Source organism: Larus michahellis, chromosome 1, assembly GCF_964199755.1.
Source record: "Larus michahellis chromosome 1, bLarMic1.1, whole genome shotgun sequence".
NCBI lineage: Eukaryota > Metazoa > Chordata > Aves > Charadriiformes > Laridae > Larus > Larus michahellis.
The window spans coordinates 128,268,663-128,290,784 of record NC_133896.1 but is presented as its reverse complement, the minus strand read 5'-3'; the positions used below and the strand labels follow the sequence as shown (position 1 = coordinate 128,290,784).

Sequence of the window (22,122 nt, the reverse complement as noted above, 5' to 3'; positions counted from 1 at the left end):
GTTTGACCTATAGACAGTGTTTTCTACCTGAATAATCAAGGAAGAAGGCAGAAACTAGTCTGAAGTTGAGAACCCAGATCTCTTCTCTCATTGATAAGAGTCCCAGGTTTATGGACATGGGTTTCCTTTACAAAAAAGGCTGAACAGATGTTTCCTCTGGAATGGCTGAACCATGTATAAAAGGCTTAAGGAAGCAGGCAGAGCGCGCTACAAAACACATTCAAGACTAAATGTGTTTTGTTTTTCCAGGTGTATTTCGTTAGAAGGTTGATTCCTTATTTTTTTTTCTTTTGTGGGGAATGCATCATGAGATGCTGAAACGCTACAGCGCACAAAGAAATGTTCTTGATGACATCTTATTCTAAAGTTACTGAAAAATGTCATTATTTACTTTAGCTATGTCCATCACATTAGGGTTTTGCTATAGTAACTATTTTTTTAGGAGTAAAAAACTGTGTTAAGAAATTTATGCACTTTTTTAATTTTAGCCTTCACAGAAAAAGCTTTACTACAGCTTTGTACTAAAATAGTAGAAATCTCAGATATAAGATTTGAGTACTTTATCTCCCTGCTCTGACATTTCCTATCATGGTCACAGCGTTAACTGAAATTACATCTGCAACAGGATGACTCTGAAGAGAAAGTTTAGATGGTGACGGATAACCTGCAGGGGTAAAGTTTTCACTGAACAGAAACTCTGGTGGCCTAGGATTTTACTTAGTATTTGAGAAGAATGGTTTTTTTACATGCTCTGTAGCTTTGTCAGGAATCATTTTTCTTGCCGTCTTATCCATGGTAGTCACGTTCAACAGCTGAGGCAGTAGCTTCCTTATCGATACACAGCCATTGTGTGCTCAGGATACCGTACTCACCTAGGGAGTATACTGATAGGATGAGGGATAATGGTTTTAAACTGAAAGAGGGCAGATTTAGATTGAATATTAAAAAGAAATTCTTTACTGTGCGGGTGGTGAAGCAGTGGAACAGGTTGCCCAGAGAAGCTGCGGATACCCCATTCCTGGAGGTGTTCAAGGCCAGGCTGGATGGGGCTTTGAGCAGCCTGGTCTAGTGGGAGGTGTCCCTGCCCAGGGCAGGGGGGTTGGAGCTAGATGGTCTTTAAGGTCCCTTCCAACCCGAACCATTCTGTGATTCTACGATTACATAATGATCTCTCTTCCCTTCTACAATCTTCCCTGCAACTGAGATTAAAAGTTTACTGAGTGTAAAAAGTGCTATAAAATACTACGTATTCCAAGAAATCCTATCACTCCCACAAAACTTCAAAACAAAATGTAGTGAGCAATTCTGTCTTCCCAGCACTATTACTGAGTTCCACAACAGGTACACTAAACTGACCCTTCTGCCAGTAGACACAAGATATTAGGTCTTCTCTAGGAAGGACCCCAAGACTTCATATCATCTGACAGCTGCTTCATGTTCTGCAGACATTAAATAAAGATGCAAGTGAAAAAGACAGAAAATCATAGGAATGTAGTATTTTGTTTAATACAATGTTACCTGTGATAACAGAATTTAGTCATTGCTTCTTTCACAGGATTCCCACGTGATGTTTAGCCTATGACTTACAGAAAAACCTGAAGTGGGCAGCTTCAGGGTCTAATTCTACAAAGCACTGCAAACACAGTCCTTGAGCGTGGGAGGGCTGGTTTGTGTGGGTGGGTGTTCGACTGTGCAACACAACCAATGACCCAGTACCTACAGCACGATTGAATCAAGCAGTTTAAGTCCTCCAGATGACACAGTACTACTTAAATGACTGGGTTTAGATCAGTAGCTGAAAGTCGAGGTGAGCGAAGTTGTTTACTACCAATGTGTTCTTATAACTTGCACAGGCCCAAACTGAGAACCCACTAACTTCTGTCCTTCCATAAATACATTTTATAGTGAATACAGTTATTAGGATATCTCAGCAGCATGCCTGCCTGTGGATGTTTTTCTAAATACAGAGTTTTTGACAGTAGCATAGGTTTAAGTCATTCTTTCTCCACTTTTCTAGCCACAACCACTTGTTCCCCAGTGCTGCATTTATCAAAAAGGTAAGAAAACGTATGAAACTTTGGGAACTACAAATCAAATATAACTTTGCAATAGATTCTTAGCAAGATCCCATTCCACCATTTCTGCACAGTACCAAAAAATGATATATACTTTACCTTTTTCCTGTGTAGTCTGTTCCAAGATAACGTCACCTTTAAATTTTTGAATTGCATCAAATTTTTTCTTGTTTTAAATAGTGGAAAAGCTTTTGTGCAGTACAGGCAATTTGAGAAAGTACATATTGAGTAATACATCGGTATAGCATTTGACAGAATAGCTCATGGAGGAAAAATCCCCCAAAACAGAATGGCATGAGGGACAGACAGAGAAATACTTCAGCAAAACACAGACCCGTGCTAAACTTTTACACTGCTTAGACATCCTGGTGCTAAATCAGAAGCTAGCAGGTGACTTGTGAATTGTACAATAAAAAATAAAAGAATTAATTTCCATAGCAGGGAACACAAAATCCTAAGGCAAATATGCACAGCACAAGGTTTGCAAAGTAGTTTAAAAGACTGCAAGTGTCTGCCTACTTTCTGGTTAACCCAGTCAAATGTGCTGCATTGGTACTGCATGCTCATCGATCAGAAGATACATGTTTTCTGGCTGGTTGCGCAAATGACTCAAATATAGAAACTACCTGGTTAGAGAGCATGTAGGTATTGAGCTCCAGGTAGGCCAAGCAGCATAAATATACTTCTCCGCAAAAACACCTCTGAACAGCCAGTAGTCAGCTAACAGTACACTAGGAAAAGGGCAGGACAAAACAAGAAACAGGGACTTTGAGACAGGAAGAATATATACAGGAGTGGACGCAAATGGGGGGTGAAATTACCGCCTGAAGAAACTCTGAGGAAAAAATACCGAAAGCTTTATTCTTGGAGCCTCTTAACTGCTGCATTGAATGAGGAACTACTTCTTAGAAAAACATGGGCAGATAGGACACCTTAATTCTACCTATGCTATTGATTCTGCAGCCTTAATAACCTCTTAACAATTTAATATGTAACAAAATCCTCACAAAATCCTCCAGTTGCTAGTGGAGCTCAAGGATCTAATAACTTACAGAAAATACAGAAAAAGCACCAGTTATTACTGACTGTCTCCAGAAAGCATAAAAAAAGTTCCATGCCAAAGTGAAAAGAGTAGAAGGAAACTAACATGCAACAATTTCTTGTTTTGGATATTTGAAGATTGGAAAGAGAAGATGGTCTTAAAGAACAGCTTCTATTCTGGTTATTTTTTATATAGTTGAATGTACACTTACATAAACACACACACAAACTCATACGTACAAGTCTTACTCATTTTCTAGATATACCTAAAAGTACAAGTATAAGAGTCTTGAACTCTACTGGCAAAGTCTGAAGTGTCTAACTACAAGTAGTTCAGACAATGAACAACAGAAGTGGTAACTGAGTGTGCTATCAGAATTCATATGTTTAATCAAGTTCTATATAGCACGTAAATCAGCACGCAAATCTATTCACAGATCAAGTCTCAAGTCATCTGGACCAACTAACATTTGTATATGACACACAACACAGTGCATAACGCTTAGTTCTACTCTCTGGAAAGTGTTTTTACCTCCAGTCACAGAAATATTGGACTGAATCATAACAGCAGAGAAGGCAGGTTCTGTGTATTTTTGCTTCAGCAGTTTTACCTATTTGGATGATTATGTGCTGGGAACAAGAATTCATACCTACTGAGATAAACCTATAATAAAAATTTTGGATATCTACATTTAGCCAACAAGCTTGCCCTGACTTCAGTTGCACACCAATCATCTTACTGATCGCAGAAACATATACAAGCACTCAAACTATATGGAAATCATAGAACAAAGTTGGAGTATTTGGAGTGAACTAAGAATAAAACCCGAGCACCTAAAGCTCTTGATGTGATTAAATTACTCTTGTATCAGTTATATTAAAAGGTATTATTATAACAAGATTTCTGCAACTATACAAAATGCTACATAAGAATCACAATACAGGCTAACTGAAGATTGTAAAACCTCTTGGTGTTTTACTGATTTAAAAAACCATGCCTCTGAAGATATTGCAAAATAAACAGGTGAAAACATCTGCCATAAACACTATGAAAATGGACTTTTTATAGAACACTGTCCTGCTTCATAACTTATACAATACTTAAACAGTGTATTTCTTGAGATGAATCACATTCTACTTTCAGGAACTAGCACAAAAGTCTTCTACCAAGATCAATGTTAGTCTATCCTCTTACTAACAGGTAACTCAATAAAACTGTCATGACAAGATAAAGCAACTTTTTCTACATGCTGAGAATATAACAACCAAAATACTGAATGCTGACCAAATGTGACTGTGCTAAGTGCACAATGCTGCTTTAGGTACTCCACACCACACTAACTGCCATTGGGACTGGAAATATTCAAGTTCACCTATTTATAACAAAACCACCACTTTCAGCTTTTAAAATCATAATTATTAAAATAATTCTATAGCACAGAACATAAGGAAGTTCAATGATCAGTGGTATCCTTTGCAGTTAAGAGTTGCAGGGGCATACTAGTAATTTTTCTCTTTCTTGAAGAAAGATTACAGCTATAGAGCATTTTGGTTACTTGTTTTTAGTTTCATAAAATCTCACGCATTATTGCCTATAATGAATCTGTTGTCGTATACAAGGAAACTATCTTCAGTTGTATTTATGTTAAGAGAAGAACCACTTTATGCAGAGTTAATCCAATTTGTTACTTTCTTTTTCCTGAAGGTGAAGTAAGAGAAAACACTATTTTGCAGGACAGAATGTAAGTGAAGTGGAGATTTATAAGAAAGACATAAGCCATTTTCCTCCTATTTCTTTGTCCTGTTCTAAAGGTCCTCTTCCCATTCATCACTTTTTAATAACTACATTAACAAAATACTTTCATTACTGTCTAATACTGAAAATTCACAAGAAAGTGGCTGACTTCAGTGACAAATGGTACTCAAACTCTAGCATGTGTTTTACGGAAAAAGACAAGCATGTCATTTCAGACCCACATTACTCCCATTTCCCTTTTTTTGTTCTCTCACATAAAAATAATTCTGTATACAAACTACTGTGTAATAACATTCTATATTGGAAGAGACCCCATTCCAATGTTGCTATTTTCAGTAGCCATCTTTTGGATTATTTCTGACACAGCAAGGTTCTGAAAGAATAAAAGGAACGGCTGAGTCCTGTATCACTAGGTTGGCAAAACAGGAATACATCTTGTGGTAAGGGAAAAAGTTCTCAAGATTCACATTTCGGATGCATAGCTGTCTTGAGTTTTCCACCCTCCTGCATTAGCACTTTCTACTTTCCTTATCATATGATCCAACTTCCAAGCAGTGAATGAATGAATGCGGGATCACATTAACTGAAGGTGAAGGTGCAATTGTCACTGATTATAAAACCTTTAAGAAATGTTGAAGGGGGTCAAACGATATACAGAGGCTCAAGAAATGTCTGGTCGCGCAGAGCAGTGAAGGAAATTAAGACAACTACAGGCCATCTTGTGAAAGTTTTCATGTTTCAGTTCTGTCATCAGAGGTGAATCTGGGGCATACGAGAGTTTATCATAGGCTGCAGCTGGACTGCTCCAGAAGCTCTGGTAGATCTTGTCACTTAAGAGAAGTCATGTGAGGTTTCTGGCACCACTACAGGAAACTGAAGTATTCCTGTCTAACTCTTCCTAATCAGTCGAGAGGTTAGGGAGCACAAAAGTGGCTAAAAGACACCTAATTCTTACAAGGGAATATAAGGTGCAAATTTTCCTGTGCATCAGAACATGATCAAACATTTTACAGTTCAAAATAACATTCACAGAAAGCTTATGGAGGGAAAAAATGTAGTATGAGGATATCAACCTTACATATTTTCAGTAATTCACTTTCATCCGTTCACATAATTTGGAAATTGGTCATTTAGTCTACTTCCTTTCAAAACAATGTCTACAGTGACATCTAGAGCTGGGATAGTGCAGTTAGCTTAGTATGTTCTACACCCAAACCCTAGAGTTATATTTCTGCACTGATTTTGCCAAAATGAAACAATGTCTGTTGGTTTACGCTACTTTAGACTGATCTGAAGAGAGTCAAGTCCACTTAGGTTAAAACTCCCAATTACTTACATTACAGTACTTTGGTATAAACTAGTTTCATAAATATCCATAGAAATAGCACAAAATTTATAAGATCAAAAAGAGTATGTACATACACTGTTGTTAAACACTGTATTTCTCCTCCCGAGCTTGTTTGTATCAGATAAGTTTTTGTAATAATAAATGTTTAAGACTGTTTGCAAAAAGTAGATAATACTACCAATATTGTAGCATTTAACCATGCACACCTCCCTGAAATCTTAGTTTGGATGAAGACTGTCATTATGCTGCCAAAACTATGCTATTAATCTACCAATTCCAGTTTAATTTATACAAACATTTTCCTAACAAGAAAAAAAGTAAGCAGATTTCATATGAATATTCAAAAAACTAGAAATTAAACTGACTTTCAAAGTAAGTTGCAATCAAATGTGTATGTAATCTGTGAATAAAGACCTCCTAAATGTTCTTTATTGATGGAATTAGAGATGGGCTTTAATCTTACATGACACAGTAAGAGTAAACACACACTCAGCAAATACAGCTTCCTTTTCTACAGCTCCCCCTTCCTCTAAGTTACAGAAATCAAAATTCAGTAGTTTGTATTATTGTGGTGAAGGAAAAAAAATAATTAAAATCCCTTACCTTCACATCCCTGTGAATTATATTATTATCATGACAGTAACGTAGAGCTTCCAATATCTGTCTCATGTAATGACTGAAAAAACAAAGACATCATACATGACAAACCTGCAGGAAAAATTACTGTATACGTATAACAAACTAAGTTTCAAGACTCTAATTATATGAAACTACTCAATCAACTTAACCTTAAATATTCAGAGTTCAGTAGAATGGAGTTTGTGTTTATAATAACAAATAATAAACTCTAAAGTTTGAGGATTATTCTGATTGAAGCCCAGGAAAATTAGAAAAGAAAAATCTGCATTTTGTATTTTGTAAAGGTTTCAAACGTTCAGTAATTCTGTTTCATATGACAAAGAAGTCAGGACCCTTCTATTTTTTTAATAACAAAACACAGAAAGGAAAAAAGTGAGTATCAGTGCCTTATTTATCTAGAAAGGGATAGAACCAAGATCTCACCTTACTTGATGCAGATTGAAGACTAACTTCTTTCTCCTGTGTCCAAAGGATCCCCTAACAGATTACTGACCATTTAGAAAGCCAAGAAAGCCAACAGCACCCTGTGCTGCCTCAGGCAGAGCATTACTAGTGGGCTAAGGGAGGTAATCCTTGTCCACTGGAGGTTCCAGCTTGTTATAGGGAAACATTTTTCCATAGCAACATAAATATGCACTGCATCAAGTTGCCCAGGGAGCCTGTGAAATCTCCATCCTGGAGGTTTTCTAGACCTCACTGGACAAAGTCTTGAGCAACATGATCCAAATGCAATGTTCGCCCTGCAGAAGGTTGAAATAAAGACCTCATGATGTCTTTTCCAACCTGGCTTCTATGATACTAAAAAATTTACAGCATTGAGAAAAGCAAACTAAGAATCTCATGGGCTTTGAGCTCAATTATCATGCCACTAGGACACTGGGTTTTGTTGTCCTGCAATTATATAGAATCTTTGATTTTAGTTTACCTTGTAAGTGAAAAGTTGAAGTGACCATAAATAAAGTGATATATAAAAAAGAAAAAAAAAAGATGACTCCATCTAGCAAGACCAATAAAACTCACACCTGTCAGGGAAGTCACCTAATACCATTGTATGAGATATCCATAAAAGGCAGAGACAGAGAATTAAGTATTGGATATGAAATACGTTTTTGTTCAATAATCCCATGCAAATATACATCTAGTAAATGACGAAATGCTCCAAATTCTACTTTTATTATGCTAATTATTGTAATAAACATTCAGACTGTGGAAACAGCATTATTTATAGTATTCCAACTTTTAGCTACCAGATTGTACAACAGTATATTCCATTCTTTTCCATTTATCCTGTGGGATTAATTAAAACTGTAATACATACCTGGCTACAGCCTCGCTGTACACAAATCCAGCATCTGCTCTCTTCACAATTTCAAAACACAGATCTGCTCCATCCATACTGCAGGTAAAAAGAGTGGAAAAAATGCTTAAGACAGATAACCACAATCAATTACATAAAAAATGCTCCAAAAATCTATTTACTCCACTTATATAAATCTTACATAAAATACTCTGTATACATGTACAATGCATTACTAACCGAAACAGTATTTAATAGGTAATCTAAGAGAATATGGCTTGCCACAGGTTAACCTTTTCATGCCCCTCACGTCATATAACAGTTCCCTCAAAACATTAGCAAAAACCAAACATTTCTTCTATTGCTTAAACTGCTCATTGAACAAGGTAAGCAAGACAGCAGAAAGTCAATGCCCTGTACAAGAAGGCTCTGCAAGTTAACAATTAATGCATGATATTACGTTAAGTGTGTTCAAGTGCGATTCTATTTAATAAAGAGTGTAGTTAGTTATACAAAAATCTTACTCAAACTGAATTTTAAATGAAGGCTTTAAAAAAATACTCTAGAAATGTAGTATAGTCTTTCCAGTTAGTGTTCTCATAAGGATAATTAAAGATCTGAGAAAATATTTTACACCTCACAGCCTCACTGAAGGTACCTGAAAACAGTGACAGCACACATATTATATCACTAGCTGATACTCGATACTTTCTTCCTTTTCTTCCTAATTGTTTATAGTCTTCCTGATAACCTAACTTCCCACAATAAGTAGTTTAACACTTCTAGATGAACATATATTTATAGTCCTTAGGCTAAAATTAGACTACCATTTCTCTAAAACCAAAGCAGCTTGGTGTGGCATAATTGCTCTCCTTTTCTTTCTCCTCTAAGTAACTTCAGGCAGATTTATATCTAAAAAATATTCATTGCTTGGTGGGGCAAGAAGAGAGTAGAAGACTTAACAGGAACAATAAAAATGACATATTATAATTCATGCTTAACAAGGCACTTGCAAAAATATTGATTGTAACATGTAATTTTCAGCCTTCACACCTTTTCTTTTTCCTCTCCACCAAAGACTCAAGGGTGAAAAAAAAAAAGAAGCAGGATTTGTAAGGTATCTGGAAAGTCAACACTATCAGGTTACCATTTTGGTAAGCTATCCAGAATATCCACCTTCACTTTGTTACACACCTGCAATGACAAAACTTCTGCTTTGGGAGTCACAAGCACTGAGCAGAAGCTTTAATTCCCAAATAAACCCTAAAGGTATCCCCATGCAAAATACACTATCGTGTGGACAGAGCACTGACAACTATAAGAGAGACTGGTGACCAAAAGAAATGCACATTTTTTTAAGTAGGTGGAAAAAAAAATCCCGGCCACTTATTTCAGCATCTGGTACAATCTTCAGATTTAACAAGCCCTACAAATCGGAAACCCATACTGCCAAACCATGACTGCTCATCACTGCATCAATATATTCCTCTGTACGTTTTTTCCCAGTAGTTTTTCTGTCTTGCTCAATTTCACATAGCTAGCCTGTATACATAGCTAAATAACACTCACAGAATATACTGTGCTGCACTACACATAGTAGCAGCAATGGGGTCAGGTTCAATGAGAACAGCCTAAATCTGGATTTAGCTAGCTCACCAGAAGAACCCCCTCATGTCAATCTCTCTTTAAATGTTTCCTCCCAACAATTTATTTCAGCTAGATGGGAAACAAAATTGAAACCTGAGCGACACCAAGCACTGTAGAACATACAAAATGTACGATTAACTACCAAAAATTAGGAGGTGTTATTCTCATGAAGCAGCAGAACTGTCCAGAAGGCTAATTTCACTCTGACTTGTTATCAAATAGATGAATGCACATCCAGAGGTATTCACAATTTTTAGCAGTATCAATAGCTGCTGAGACACTGAGCCAAGAGTGTCATTCCTTTACACTAGCTTTTCTACTAAACAATGTGTTTATAATAAGAATGGTCTTTAACATGTATTTCTACCTCCCACTTATACATACCAGCATTTTTAATTTAGATTTTGTAACAGTAAGTGGCAGTGTGAATTTTTTTTGCAAATATTTTTTAATTAGCTTAAATTATGTTGATATTAAAAATGGCTACAGACTGTGAGCAGTAACGTTTGAAAGTTTTATTCTACTAAGATGAACCCCGTTGATCTCAAAAGCACAAATATATGACAGGTGTATTTTATTCTCTGACTTCAATTGACTACTTTTTCAAGGCAAAAAATTTATTTTAAGAGTAGACTTTTCTTTGTGTATAAATAGGGCTTGTATCACCCCAATGATGCTGAATTTTATCTGAAAATCTTATGAGACTTTTACCTAGCTGAGGCTGCAAAAGCAAGAGTCAGCCTCAGCTGTAAGAAACCCCAGAAATTTCAGTGCACTAATAGACTAAAAACTCAGCAATATCACAACCACTTCAAAGATGACTTTGCAGAAACTGAAAGGCTCACGTGATGCCAGAGCATTAAAGTTTTGAGATACAGATGAAATAAAAGTTCAGGAAGTCTCAAGGTTTTTTAAGGACTATCAGCATTAGGCATGTGAAAACCATAAAAATAAAAAAAAATAAGATAAGTTAAAACCCAGTAAAATAAACACTCAGGGATATATACATGCTGAAGACCTAAGTGGAAGACGCAAAAAAAGTTGGTAAAATTACAGCACGCTCATAATCTAAGAATCATCTGATACCAGTAGAGGGCACTCACGGAACCTACATAAGCCGACTGGGCCAGTTTATGGTATTTACACGGAAAGTGCCAGCTAAAGCAACTCTGAAAAGGGAATTAACAAACACCACCGCATCTGAATTGTTTTAGGTGTCAGTACTAACTACGTCCCCCAATTTCCCATATTCTACTATTGATTTTTCCATAATTTCGCAGAACTATGCCTGGACCTCAGCACTTCAGATAAATGTTTCCGTAGCTCTGATCAGTGCTACCCTGCACCTTAGAAAACCTTTCTGCTATTCTGCACAAAGCTATGGTAAGTTGCAAACTGCCCGGAAAGTTTACTCCTGAGTCATACTCAATGTAGAAATCTGTTCTCAGGCTTATAGTCATTCTGAAGAATAGACAGTGTACTCCAGAAGAGATCTACATTTTAATACTGGGGTACAATAGCTTTGAATTCGCAGATGACCTAGTAAGGTGTGGCCTTCAACTTCATTTATTGACGAAGAATCAGAAAGTTTGAGAAGCACTGCTTTAGGGAATTGAATTGTTACTTAAAAAGAAGAAGAAAAAAAAAAAGATTTGGCACGTTGCTCATAACCAAGTTTACTGAGTTTTATACCCTGTGTTAAAGGCCTGCTCACAATGGCATTTTTTCCTTCAGTTGGACAGTTTTTATATACTTTGATTACTTCATCTTCAATTACTACAAATAAACTGCCATAAATTAACTTGAAAAATGCAGTATTTAACTTTTCTTGAAGTCTTATGTAGTAAGCTCTGAAAATTAGGACAAAAAGTACAGAAACTCTTATTTCCTATACGTTGCCCATGCATCCAGGGTTTAGCTCATTCCAGATAATTAAATGAGCATCTGTATAGAGGCGTTTCAGTACTTTAGATTGAGACATTTTTACAACTTTGCTGGCAGCCAAGAGATGGATTTCAGAGCTTTTCATAAACTAACTCATTCCATTTAGTCACAAACAACGGACAAACTTCATTGAGTAATAATTCCTAAATCACTGCGTAGAAGATGATCTTAGGGGGAGTAAGTAATTCTAAACAGGTGTGCTTGGAAACAATTTTCTATGAGTGTTTTCCCAGCAATGGTCCAACCTGATTATTAAATAGCACATATGCTTCCTAAAAAAACACTAGTTTTGGTGGTAATACGCAGGTAGTACCATACCTAACATGAAATGTTTAATCCATACTCCAATTTAATGTTAAAACCTCCATATGTCAGCCAGTATTGTGGGGCCATACAAAAATACTCACTTTATAGCAATACTGTCTGAATTACTTCATCTTTATACAAACTTTTGAAAAAAAAGTATATGCACCAACATTTTATATTGACTTCTACCAGTTAATTTTGCTTAAAAGCGGGTCTTCTGAAGCTTTGCTGAAATAATGCAACTTAGCAGCCTATGGTATTTAGTTATAATAAATGCTGAAATTTCAATGCATCAATGTCTCAGTGCTCTGAATTCTCAGTTGCCCTGACAAATTTTGCTACTTATTATGAAAGATAAAAATCCTGATTTCTAAGGCATTTAAAATTAGAGCTAGTCACTTTAGGCTCCCTTTCAGTCCACAGGAAAAAAAACCACGTACAGAGATGCCTCAGATTTAGAGTGTAATTTTTAAATGTCTGAAGCTAGGACAGACAGAATCTCTAATTTAATGACTTCTCTAAGTGTACTGTAAGCTTTTCAAAATGAATTTGAAAGTTTTTCCTTTCATTGGATATTTTGAAAATCTGGCCCAAACTTTAAATCTCGAAGCATCTCAAACTATTTGCTTTCAGTAATCACAGCAACTTGTTTCGGTGTGAAAATTACAGATTTTAGTTTCTTTTGATTTTACTTTTAGACCTATTTTTTATCCTAGATAATGTATTACGCAAGTATGAAAGAAGAGAAGTACAGTAAAGCCATATAAAAGATAAAGGACTACAGGTGAGACTGCATTTGAAAATAAAACCATAACTGGAATCCTAACATGATTGAGTAAAATAATGAAAAAAAGGCTTCACTCCATAAACTAAGAACTGTGCTACTTCACAGTATTGTAACAAAGCAGAATAAATAAATAGCATTCATTTTTTCTCTTCTTTTTTTCTTAACACTTCAAACGAAGCCGCATGATTGAATGTACCGTCATTTTAAATGCTCATCAGCTTACGCTTAACATAAACCTAAGTAACTGCAACCCTTTTGAAGTACCACTTTTATGAACTTGAGACTTTAAAGACTATTTTCATGGTAGCTAGGTTAAACAGCAAAGTTATATGTATGTAACTATATATATATACACAGTCCAACTGATGAATCTAAATAAGATCAGTTCTTCTATTGTCCCAAGAGATAAATATCTCTTAGAACACACTAAGAAAAGCAAAACCACCTATGTATAGTAATGAGACAATATTCTGCAAATGACCAGATATTAAGCTATCTGCAGTTCACTCACTACTCATGTATTTGAGCTCTTCAGCATGAAAGGTAAGTACTCAGTCCACATACTTTGATTATACTGAGGATAAACTCCATATAATGTACTCCAAGTCTAAAATGTGGCTCTCAGACACTTCAAATGGAATATTTGCTTTGTTTTAGAAATACTGCAAGTAGCTGTCCCTTCTCAAAGTATTCTTATTGATAAAAGTCCAATAGCCATTAGGAAAAAAATATGTAACAAGCAATAGACTATAAAAGCGAGTGTGACAGTTACATACCAAACAGAAAACAGGATTCTATATAAAACCAGTGTTCCTCCCCCCTCCCCATCCGCGAACTACCACGCAAACATCACGTGACAGGGACAGCACTGTCTAGAATAGCATATTGTTGAACAAATACAAAAGAAAGCCGATTGCACCCAATTTCATAAATGGAATTTTTAAATAGCAGGAGAATTTTACATATTATTTTGTCCTTTGCAAGGCACAGACTCAAAAAAAAAAAAGAAAGATCGCTTTCACCTGTTTTGACACTGTAAAATATGTCTGTTTGATGTACTTCTATTGACTACATGCTTGTATTAGGTAAAAGGTCACAGTTAACTCAAGACTAATGATGGATCACTTGATATACAGCTGTCAGCAAATAACACCACAGAATGGGAAAGAAAATTGCGACTGTACGGTAAAGCCTGTAGAGCTGGCCCTATCTCAGATGCAAGGTCTCTCTAGAGCCTCTCAGGGATCTTTTCCATCAGTGGAAAGAGTCCATTACCCTTCTGGGGAGCAGCTGCAGTGTGTGTGTGTGAAATTACCTGGCACAGGCACATACTTTTAAAATAATAATTTTACTTTAAGAATAAGACTTTCTGGGACCGGCTCTACTTCTTACTCTACATATGCCCTTCATCTATTACAGTCAGCTGCTTCTGTGCAGTTTATTACACCAGTACCTAACGGCTACCTACTGGTAACGTGACATTATGACCCCATTCTAAAGAATGCTTGAATTTGTGTATAAATAGTGGTTAAAAACAGAGCTAATTTTTTGGTGTTAAACTTCATTGCTACTGTTCATGTTCATCAGTGGTTCTATGAATTGTGACTTGATTTTTTTAGTGTTTATTGTAACAACAGTTTTCAAAACTGGGCACAGATTTTTTCCTGAGTGGAACCATCTCTTGTTATCAGATATATGCCGGATTTGCTTATTTAACTTGTACTTCTTTGTAACAATAGATTTGGCAAGATATTTAAGGTTGTTTTAGCAGCTGCTCCATGTAGCTAAAAAGCTTATGAAACAGTAGTGGGACTACACCTATTATTTATGTATAATTGACGACACAAAGTTTTAGGTTTGGTTATTGCATGCATTTCATGTGCTGGACCTGAATTAATTTTCATGCAAAGCATCTGCCAGTTCACAGAGAGCCCATCACCAGCTGGGCTTGTATCTCCTCTGCAGATCTGTGTTGTCTTCCCTTTTTCTGTCATTTCAGAGTAACTAGGCCCTAATAAAATATATTTTATCACTGTAGACAGAACTTAGTTGCAAAGCAGTTAAGTTTGTTATAACAATGGCGTATTTAACAGACAGCAGTACAAGGGAAAATAAGCTACCTACAAATACACAGACGCTTTTCTACTAACTATAAGTTTCTTATTATGGTCACATGAATCATACAGTCACGCAGACACGTATGCCACCCAGACAATGCAGTCTTACTCCACAGCAAACATCACTCTTCCATTGAGTCACTTTACCAAAGCATCCCCTCCAGCGTAACACATTGCGCCCACAACTCTCCCATTCCCTGCTACGTGTTGAGCACAGGTGTTCCTACTGTCTCATTTTCTATCTCTGTTTGTTACAAAGGAGTGATGTCTTGTAGTGTATAAGGGAGACAAGGACATACGAGATGGCGAAGCATTATTATCCTTCAAATAATTTAGCCTCATATTTCCTTCTTTCATGTGGCCTGAAGTCAGGTACAGTATTTGTGTAGTAATCCTAATTACTTTTTATGTATACAAACATAAATGATAATAGGCTTGTCATTAAAAAATAATTACTGGTTTTGTCTCATATTTCTGAGCTATTGGCATGGTAAAAATAGAAGCAAAACCTTTTTTCCATTTCAAAATCTTGTTAATTATCACAGTATGTCTCCCCAAGGTATACATAATTATTTCATAACAGTATAATTAAAGTCCCTTGGTCCATGCTTTGGGATTTACAGAATAAAAAACAAAGTCAGAATCAAAACTTACAGAAAGCATAAAACAACCATTTCACACAATCATAAGTTTATAAACTCACCTAAAAGAAAAAAAAAAGGCAGAAGAATTCCAAGCAAAAATTTTCAGATTTACTACTTTCTTTTACTTTTTCTCTACCTCAATGGTAAAACTAACATCTGAGAATTATTTTTTAAGTGCATATCTCAAGTCAAATATTTGGCTCTAGTGGACATGCCAATTTGACCTAACACACTGGCACGATGTGGCTTGCTCCAATGTAAGCAGGCCAAATGCATCAGAAAAAATAATGGAGGAAGATCAGAGAAATTAGAGGTATGAACACATATAACCCGACACACTAGGAATGCATATATGGGGAACATAAAAAGAAGACAAGATAGTTACAGAGAAGACAAGGAAGATCAAATACAGAAGATCCACAAATTAGCATTCTGCATTGTCCTTCACCGTTAGCTAAAACCTAACTCAAGAAGGGCTAATAATTTTCCCTCAAAGAAGGAATACAGCCATTTAGGGGCTGCCCTCCCTTTTGTTTCTCGTTATGAATTAAAAATAACTGTACGCTGCTGAAAAGTAATGCTTTGCTCACACTTCTATATACCAATGGTAACTAAAAGCTTGCATTCAAGCTTCCAAAACGTATCTTCTAGACAAATACTTCTTTTCATATGATGTGAACGGGTATATCAATTTACAAGAATACTTAAATACTCCAGTAAGCTTTAATTTCTTATCTAATAAAGGAAAAGCAGTGCTAAAGAAACAATAGTCGGGGAAAAAAAGAAAAAAAAACAGAAAAAAAAACCCAAAACCAAAAAAAACTTCACAAGTGGAATAGAATACCATCAGTTACCCAAAGACAATGACTATCAGCTGATTTTTAACTTGTTTTCATGTACACTATTAGGGACACAGTAGCCACCAATGAAGAGCATGTCTGCCCTTAGAAAGCATGCTATAAAGAGTCAGCCTGATGTTAGCCACTTAGCCAGTGTGACAACTTTTTTTATTTGGGACAACTTGTACTTGCCAGAAATAAATATTTTCATAGCACTCAAGAATTCTGAGCTACAAAAGAAGCAGGTGGAAGCAGACATACTTTTAGGATCTTATTTCACAAATGGCAACAAGGAAGGTAAAAATCAAAGAGAGAAACTTACAACTCAAAGACCATATAAAGCATTCCATCTGAGCTGTATGTCTCCAAGAGTTCAACAATGTGAGGATGCTTCAGCATGTGACAAATACTGGCTTCCCTCTTCAGATCTGTGGAAGACAATGAGGTAGTGTATTAACTATATAATCAAGCTGTTGAATAAAAAAAAAAATAAAAAAATTTAAAACAATTAGAAACACAAAGTTTGGAAACACACACACATCTAAATTTCTAATAAATTCTTTAATCTTTATTAAGAACACAGCTGAGATGATAATGATTTTCCTTCAGAACTTGTGTGAAATTAAGTTAAAAAACCTGACATAGATCTCAAAATATAAACACATGAAACTTAATAGGTTTTTTTGTTTCGACCTATTAATAAAAGATTTCTTTGGTCATAATCTGAAGAACTGTAAGGTAATAAGATCCTTTAATGCACATTTGCAGGCTACACCAAGATCTTCATCCTACATATCCAACATCACTGCAAAATTATCTCCAAATACAGAAGACAGGCTCTTTCATCACACTACCGAACTATAAAACCTGGAGGTCTCTAGTCTGATCCCTCAGCTCAAAGCAAGGTCAATTAGAGCAGGTTGCCCAGGACCACATCCAGTTGGGTTTTGAACATCTCAAAGAATGGAGACTCTACAACCTGTCTAGGAAACCTATACTGGTATCTGACCACCCTTGTAAGTAAAGAAGATTTTTTTTCTTATGTTTAAATTTCTTGACGTTTACTTCTTTAATAGTGATTTTTGAAATAAAAACAACATCACAACATACGAAATTACACCGGCATAAATTTTAACCAGTGCATATTAGCTTGCATCTCTGTTCTAGAGAAGAGGGAGAGAAGTAGAAACAGTTGTGAATAAAGAAAGAGCAGAAACCACTGTGACTCAAAGCTTAAGAGATTTTAGTTTTAATTAAACAACTCTTTTTCTGATCACAAATCAATCCTTCTGCTAGTATAGAAATGCAAAAAAACCAAACCGCACTGAATTAATTTTCTTTCTTCTTTGTTGAAACTATTTGGTATTTTTTGTTATTTAGTCATCCTTAAACTTCTTTTTTTCCCTTTTAATTTACCAGTAGTATTCTAGAAAAATAGCAAAATCCTGAATGATAATTTGAGAATGAAGGGAAATATTAGTCTGCATTCTGAAGCAGACATTTTACTTTTCTATTCTCTTTCCATACAGTTGTTCATTGTTCAAAAATGACCTACATATGTATTTATGGGAAAATATAAATACAATTTCTTGTTTTGAAAATACTTACCATAGTGTTTTGCTACACTAGAAAGAAACTTAAAGTGCACTGTTTTCATATGTGTCCTATGACATTTCTAACATTCAAAAATACCAGCAGCAAGATGAGCATTCTTCTATGTGAAGCGTTTAATAGGTTACTCAGATTTACACTAAACTTTCGATCTTTTAGTCAGCTACAAATTCAGAAGAAATGCTCAGAATTTGGAAATGACTGAATTTTAATCCAAGAAAAAATTTCAGGTTCACAAAGTGCAAATTTTCTTACTAGAACTTTCATATTACACTTGCATTACGTACATCCTCCCCCACATCCTTGCAAATATAATCTAAAAGCAAAATGAGCAAAGCGACCCCTTAGAAACCATTACATAACGTCATCTTAGGAAGTGCAAACAGAGCAGCAAAAAGAAGCAAACAACTCTCTCTCACTGATGCAGAAGAAATTTAGATAAAGAAATTAATGTAAAATTTGTCCTTTATACAGAGTTTCTAACAGGTAAGAAAACTGCAGTATATCTTTCACTATTGAAAATACTCACATATCAGTTTTTACACTACCTTCATATAGAGGAACTTCTAAACCTATATTGTAATGTTCCCTTCCATCGCACTTAGGCATTGATGCACCACTAAATGATTGCCACCTCTTTTCTAGGCAGTGAGGTTCTCCTTCTCTTTCACTGAAGTACACATCCAGTCTTTCCTAAACAGGATCAAAGGTAAGCCTACCGACGGATAGCATACGAGAACAGAAAACGATGTGATGCTATGAATGACTATGATCTCCAGAAAACGGCACTTTTATTTTGTCTCTTACAAATTAAAGACTTTAATGCTACCACACTTCACCATAGCATCTGATACCTATTTTAGATGGAACGCAGAATGAAAATCCAATAGCAAACTACAGAAAAGACTGCTTTATTTATGGGTAAAAGTTGTGTTCAAAATAGTTTAGTTTGGCCACTGTATTAATTTCTTGTGGGCTTTGCCTATATTTTGAAGGGAAGTAGAACTGTGAGGAACAGACTATATGCTGTCATTTACCTCATTTCTTTGTGCAATACTGCATGAGTGAAAAAATTGCTTACAGCCTGAGCATCAGCAGCAGAGGAAGGAGAAACAGAAAGTGGAAAATAAAATCTCCAAACAGGAAAACAAATGAACGGAAGTCACAGAACAAGGTTTTGTATGACTTACGGGTCTTGGGGGTAAAAGCAGAAAAAAGTCCTACTTGAAAAATAGCAGGGACTTGTTTAAGAGTAGACCTATTAAGGAAGAAGAAAACTAGGTACAAAGAGAGAGAGGAGCACATACCACCTTGATTCAACAAAGCCACAAGGCAGGAAAGAGATGACGGATTCTGAAGTCCATTTGGACTGTGACCCAAATGTCAAAATATGTCATGTTTAAGACCAGTAAAAAGGAAAGGAGAGGAGAGGGAGGAGAAAAGGCAGAGATGGCACATATATTTCATTGTTTTCACTTAAAAAAAAGATATCATCATCTACTCAGTCCTTTATCAAATGTTTTTGCCAGACTGAATTAAATTTCATCTCCACGTGTTCCTCAAGATGTAATTAAAATCCCAAGTGCCTAAAATACTGTTTCAGTTCTGAATACAACATAAAACTAAGAAGGTGTTTGGTGGCAAGCAGGTGACTGAAGATTTCCTAAGAAAAATCCCATTATTGTCTTGTAAGCCATCATATTATCTGTAATTTATCATACTGAACATAACATCATGTGAACTATTTGCTACCTCCTATTAAGTTTTCTAAACCTCTGCTAAGTATTTTAGCCATATCGTTTAGTAATGAAGGTCACACATATCCCATACTGAAATAAGCCTTTCATATTCCAAACATCTAAAAGAGCTTTAGGACAGCTCCAGAATCTGCCAGTGGAGTAAATCAGCTTTAAGCAGCAAGAGGTGACATGCACCATTTACTAATGGTTACGTATCTCATATTTAGAACAGTCTCCTTCACTAGTAAACAAAATTTAGCTAAAAGAACAGACCCTAAGGCAAGACAAGGTCTTAGAATCTAACACAAACTGTCATCTTTTAATTGCTGGACTATTTTACTTTACATTTGAATCCTTTTTGGACACTTCAGCAATTAATTTTTCTCTTCTTGATATGGCTGAAGAAATCACTTTCCACTCCATTCTTTAAGACTTCTCTGTCAGCACTTCTTTCAAAATTAAACATTAATGACAACAGTGAAAATAAATAGAACAGCAAGGTTTAAAAGCACAAACTTAAAAAGTTTCTCTGCCAACTGCATGAAAGGTATTGGTATACAACCAGAAATAGCAGAAAGATGTGGTGTTTCATTTAACTTGCTTAGCACACAGTCTGATACATCATAATTTGAAAAGCATTTAAAAGCTGTCATTTTGCACTACCGCTACCAATAAATGTTCCAGAATTTCAGTCTGTTTATGAATCCTGAGGGTTGTTTTTAGCAACTGGAGGCGAGTTCTAGTTTCCATTATATACATGGCTAATTAGAGAGAATCACTGAAGTTGTTAAAATGGCATGAAAGTTCAGACTTCTAAGATGGAAAAGGGAATTCCCAGTGATAACCACCACACAGAGAAAATGCAGCCTTGTGTTTGATAGTGACCCTGAAAATTAATTGCTGGAAGCACTAAAAAGATAACTGTTCTAAATAATTGTAAAGAAAGATATGTCATTCGTTGATAGAAAATATAAAACACGAGCATCACTTAAAATTTCCATGGGAGTTAACTACCTAATAGCCTATGCATCTCTGACAATTCTGCCAACACCTAATTTCTTTTCAAAATCTGATACACAAGGTTTTAAAACATCTCAAACATACTGAACGTATTTTGAAAGTAAGGTCATGGTATCCTACAGCATGGAAGAATTAGATGCTCTCTAGCAGCCTGGATTACAGCAGCATTTTAATGTCTTAAAAGTGACATGCACAGACTGTAGCAGCCACATCTTTTGGGGGGAAGGACGGCATCAAGTTTCTTAGCAAGATGGAAGACATACAACATTTTTAAACAGCATTCTGATTTTTCAGGCTCAGTCCTTTAAAGGATTAGTTCTCCAGCCACAGCTTGGGTATGACAGTATTTTGAAAGGAAGCGTCTAAATCAGTAGTAAACTTCTTGCTTAAAAGGCTTCTATATATTTTGTACAGTGAGAATATGATTATATACAATTTAAATAGATGTCATAGTACTAAGTTTTAAAAGGAAATCAATACACTTTTTTCATTTGGTTATGTAATTCTAGCATCATTTGGTATGCATCATGGAGAAGTTGCTGACCACTCCAACTGGAATTCTTCCAGATACAACTAAACTAATTGATGTGCTTCAGAAATGTGCCCGATACACTCCAGTCTTGAACAGGCCACAAGGGCAGACTAGTTCTAGTTCAAAGTAACCCCCTAAAGCATGCATGTGTAAGGCAGACACTGAGACCTCAGCACCAACTGTTTCACTCCACATTGTTTTTCATCTTGTGGATTAGCCTTGGCTAGCTGCTAAACTCCCACCCAAGCCCTTCCTCACTCCCTACTCTCAGCAGAGCAGGGGGTAGGAAATATAAAGAAGAGGAACAAAAAAAGCTCATGGGTTGAGATAAAGACAGGGAGACTTCTTACCGGTTACTATTGTGGGCAAAATAGCCTTAATTAACAAAGTTAATTTATTGCCAATTAAAATAAATACTTACTTATTGATTTGGGTAGAGGGAATCAAAAAGATAAACATTAAACCAACAAATTTCCTCCTCCCTTTCCCAGGCTTAACTTCACTCTAGACTCCTCTACCGCCCAACTCTGAGTGGTGCAGGGGTGTGTGTGGGTCATGCTCGGTACGCAGTGGTTCCTCTTTGCTGCTCCTTCCTTCTCACACTTTGCTGCTGCTCCAGCACGGGTCCTCTACAGGCTGCAGGGGATATGTGCTCTGCCATGGTGAACCTCCTCCTTCCCTGATCTTGGCATTCCTTCTTTTTGTTCCACGCTCCCCATGCCTCAGTCCAGCATTTCCTACCCTTCCTGAAATATCTTTTCACAGAGGTGTCACACACGT

The 22,122-nt window shown here is 36.1% G+C and overlaps 1 protein-coding gene across 11 annotated transcripts in view; it reads right to left on the bottom strand.

Annotated features, from left to right (window-relative positions):
• The window catches only part of CASK (calcium/calmodulin dependent serine protein kinase), a 223,053-nt gene that overhangs the window by 117,274 nt on the left and 83,657 nt on the right, over positions 1-22,122 (bottom strand). For all 11 annotated transcript variants that reach the window (XM_074603666.1, XM_074603622.1, XM_074603576.1 and 8 more), the window contains exons 3-5: positions 16,763-16,868; positions 8,178-8,255; positions 6,824-6,896 (exon numbers count right to left, since the gene is read on the bottom strand). In XM_074603666.1, the coding sequence (XP_074459767.1) occupies positions 6,824-6,896; positions 8,178-8,255; positions 16,763-16,868 (257 nt within the window). The remainder of the gene's footprint in view (positions 1-6,823; positions 6,897-8,177; positions 8,256-16,762; positions 16,869-22,122) is intronic.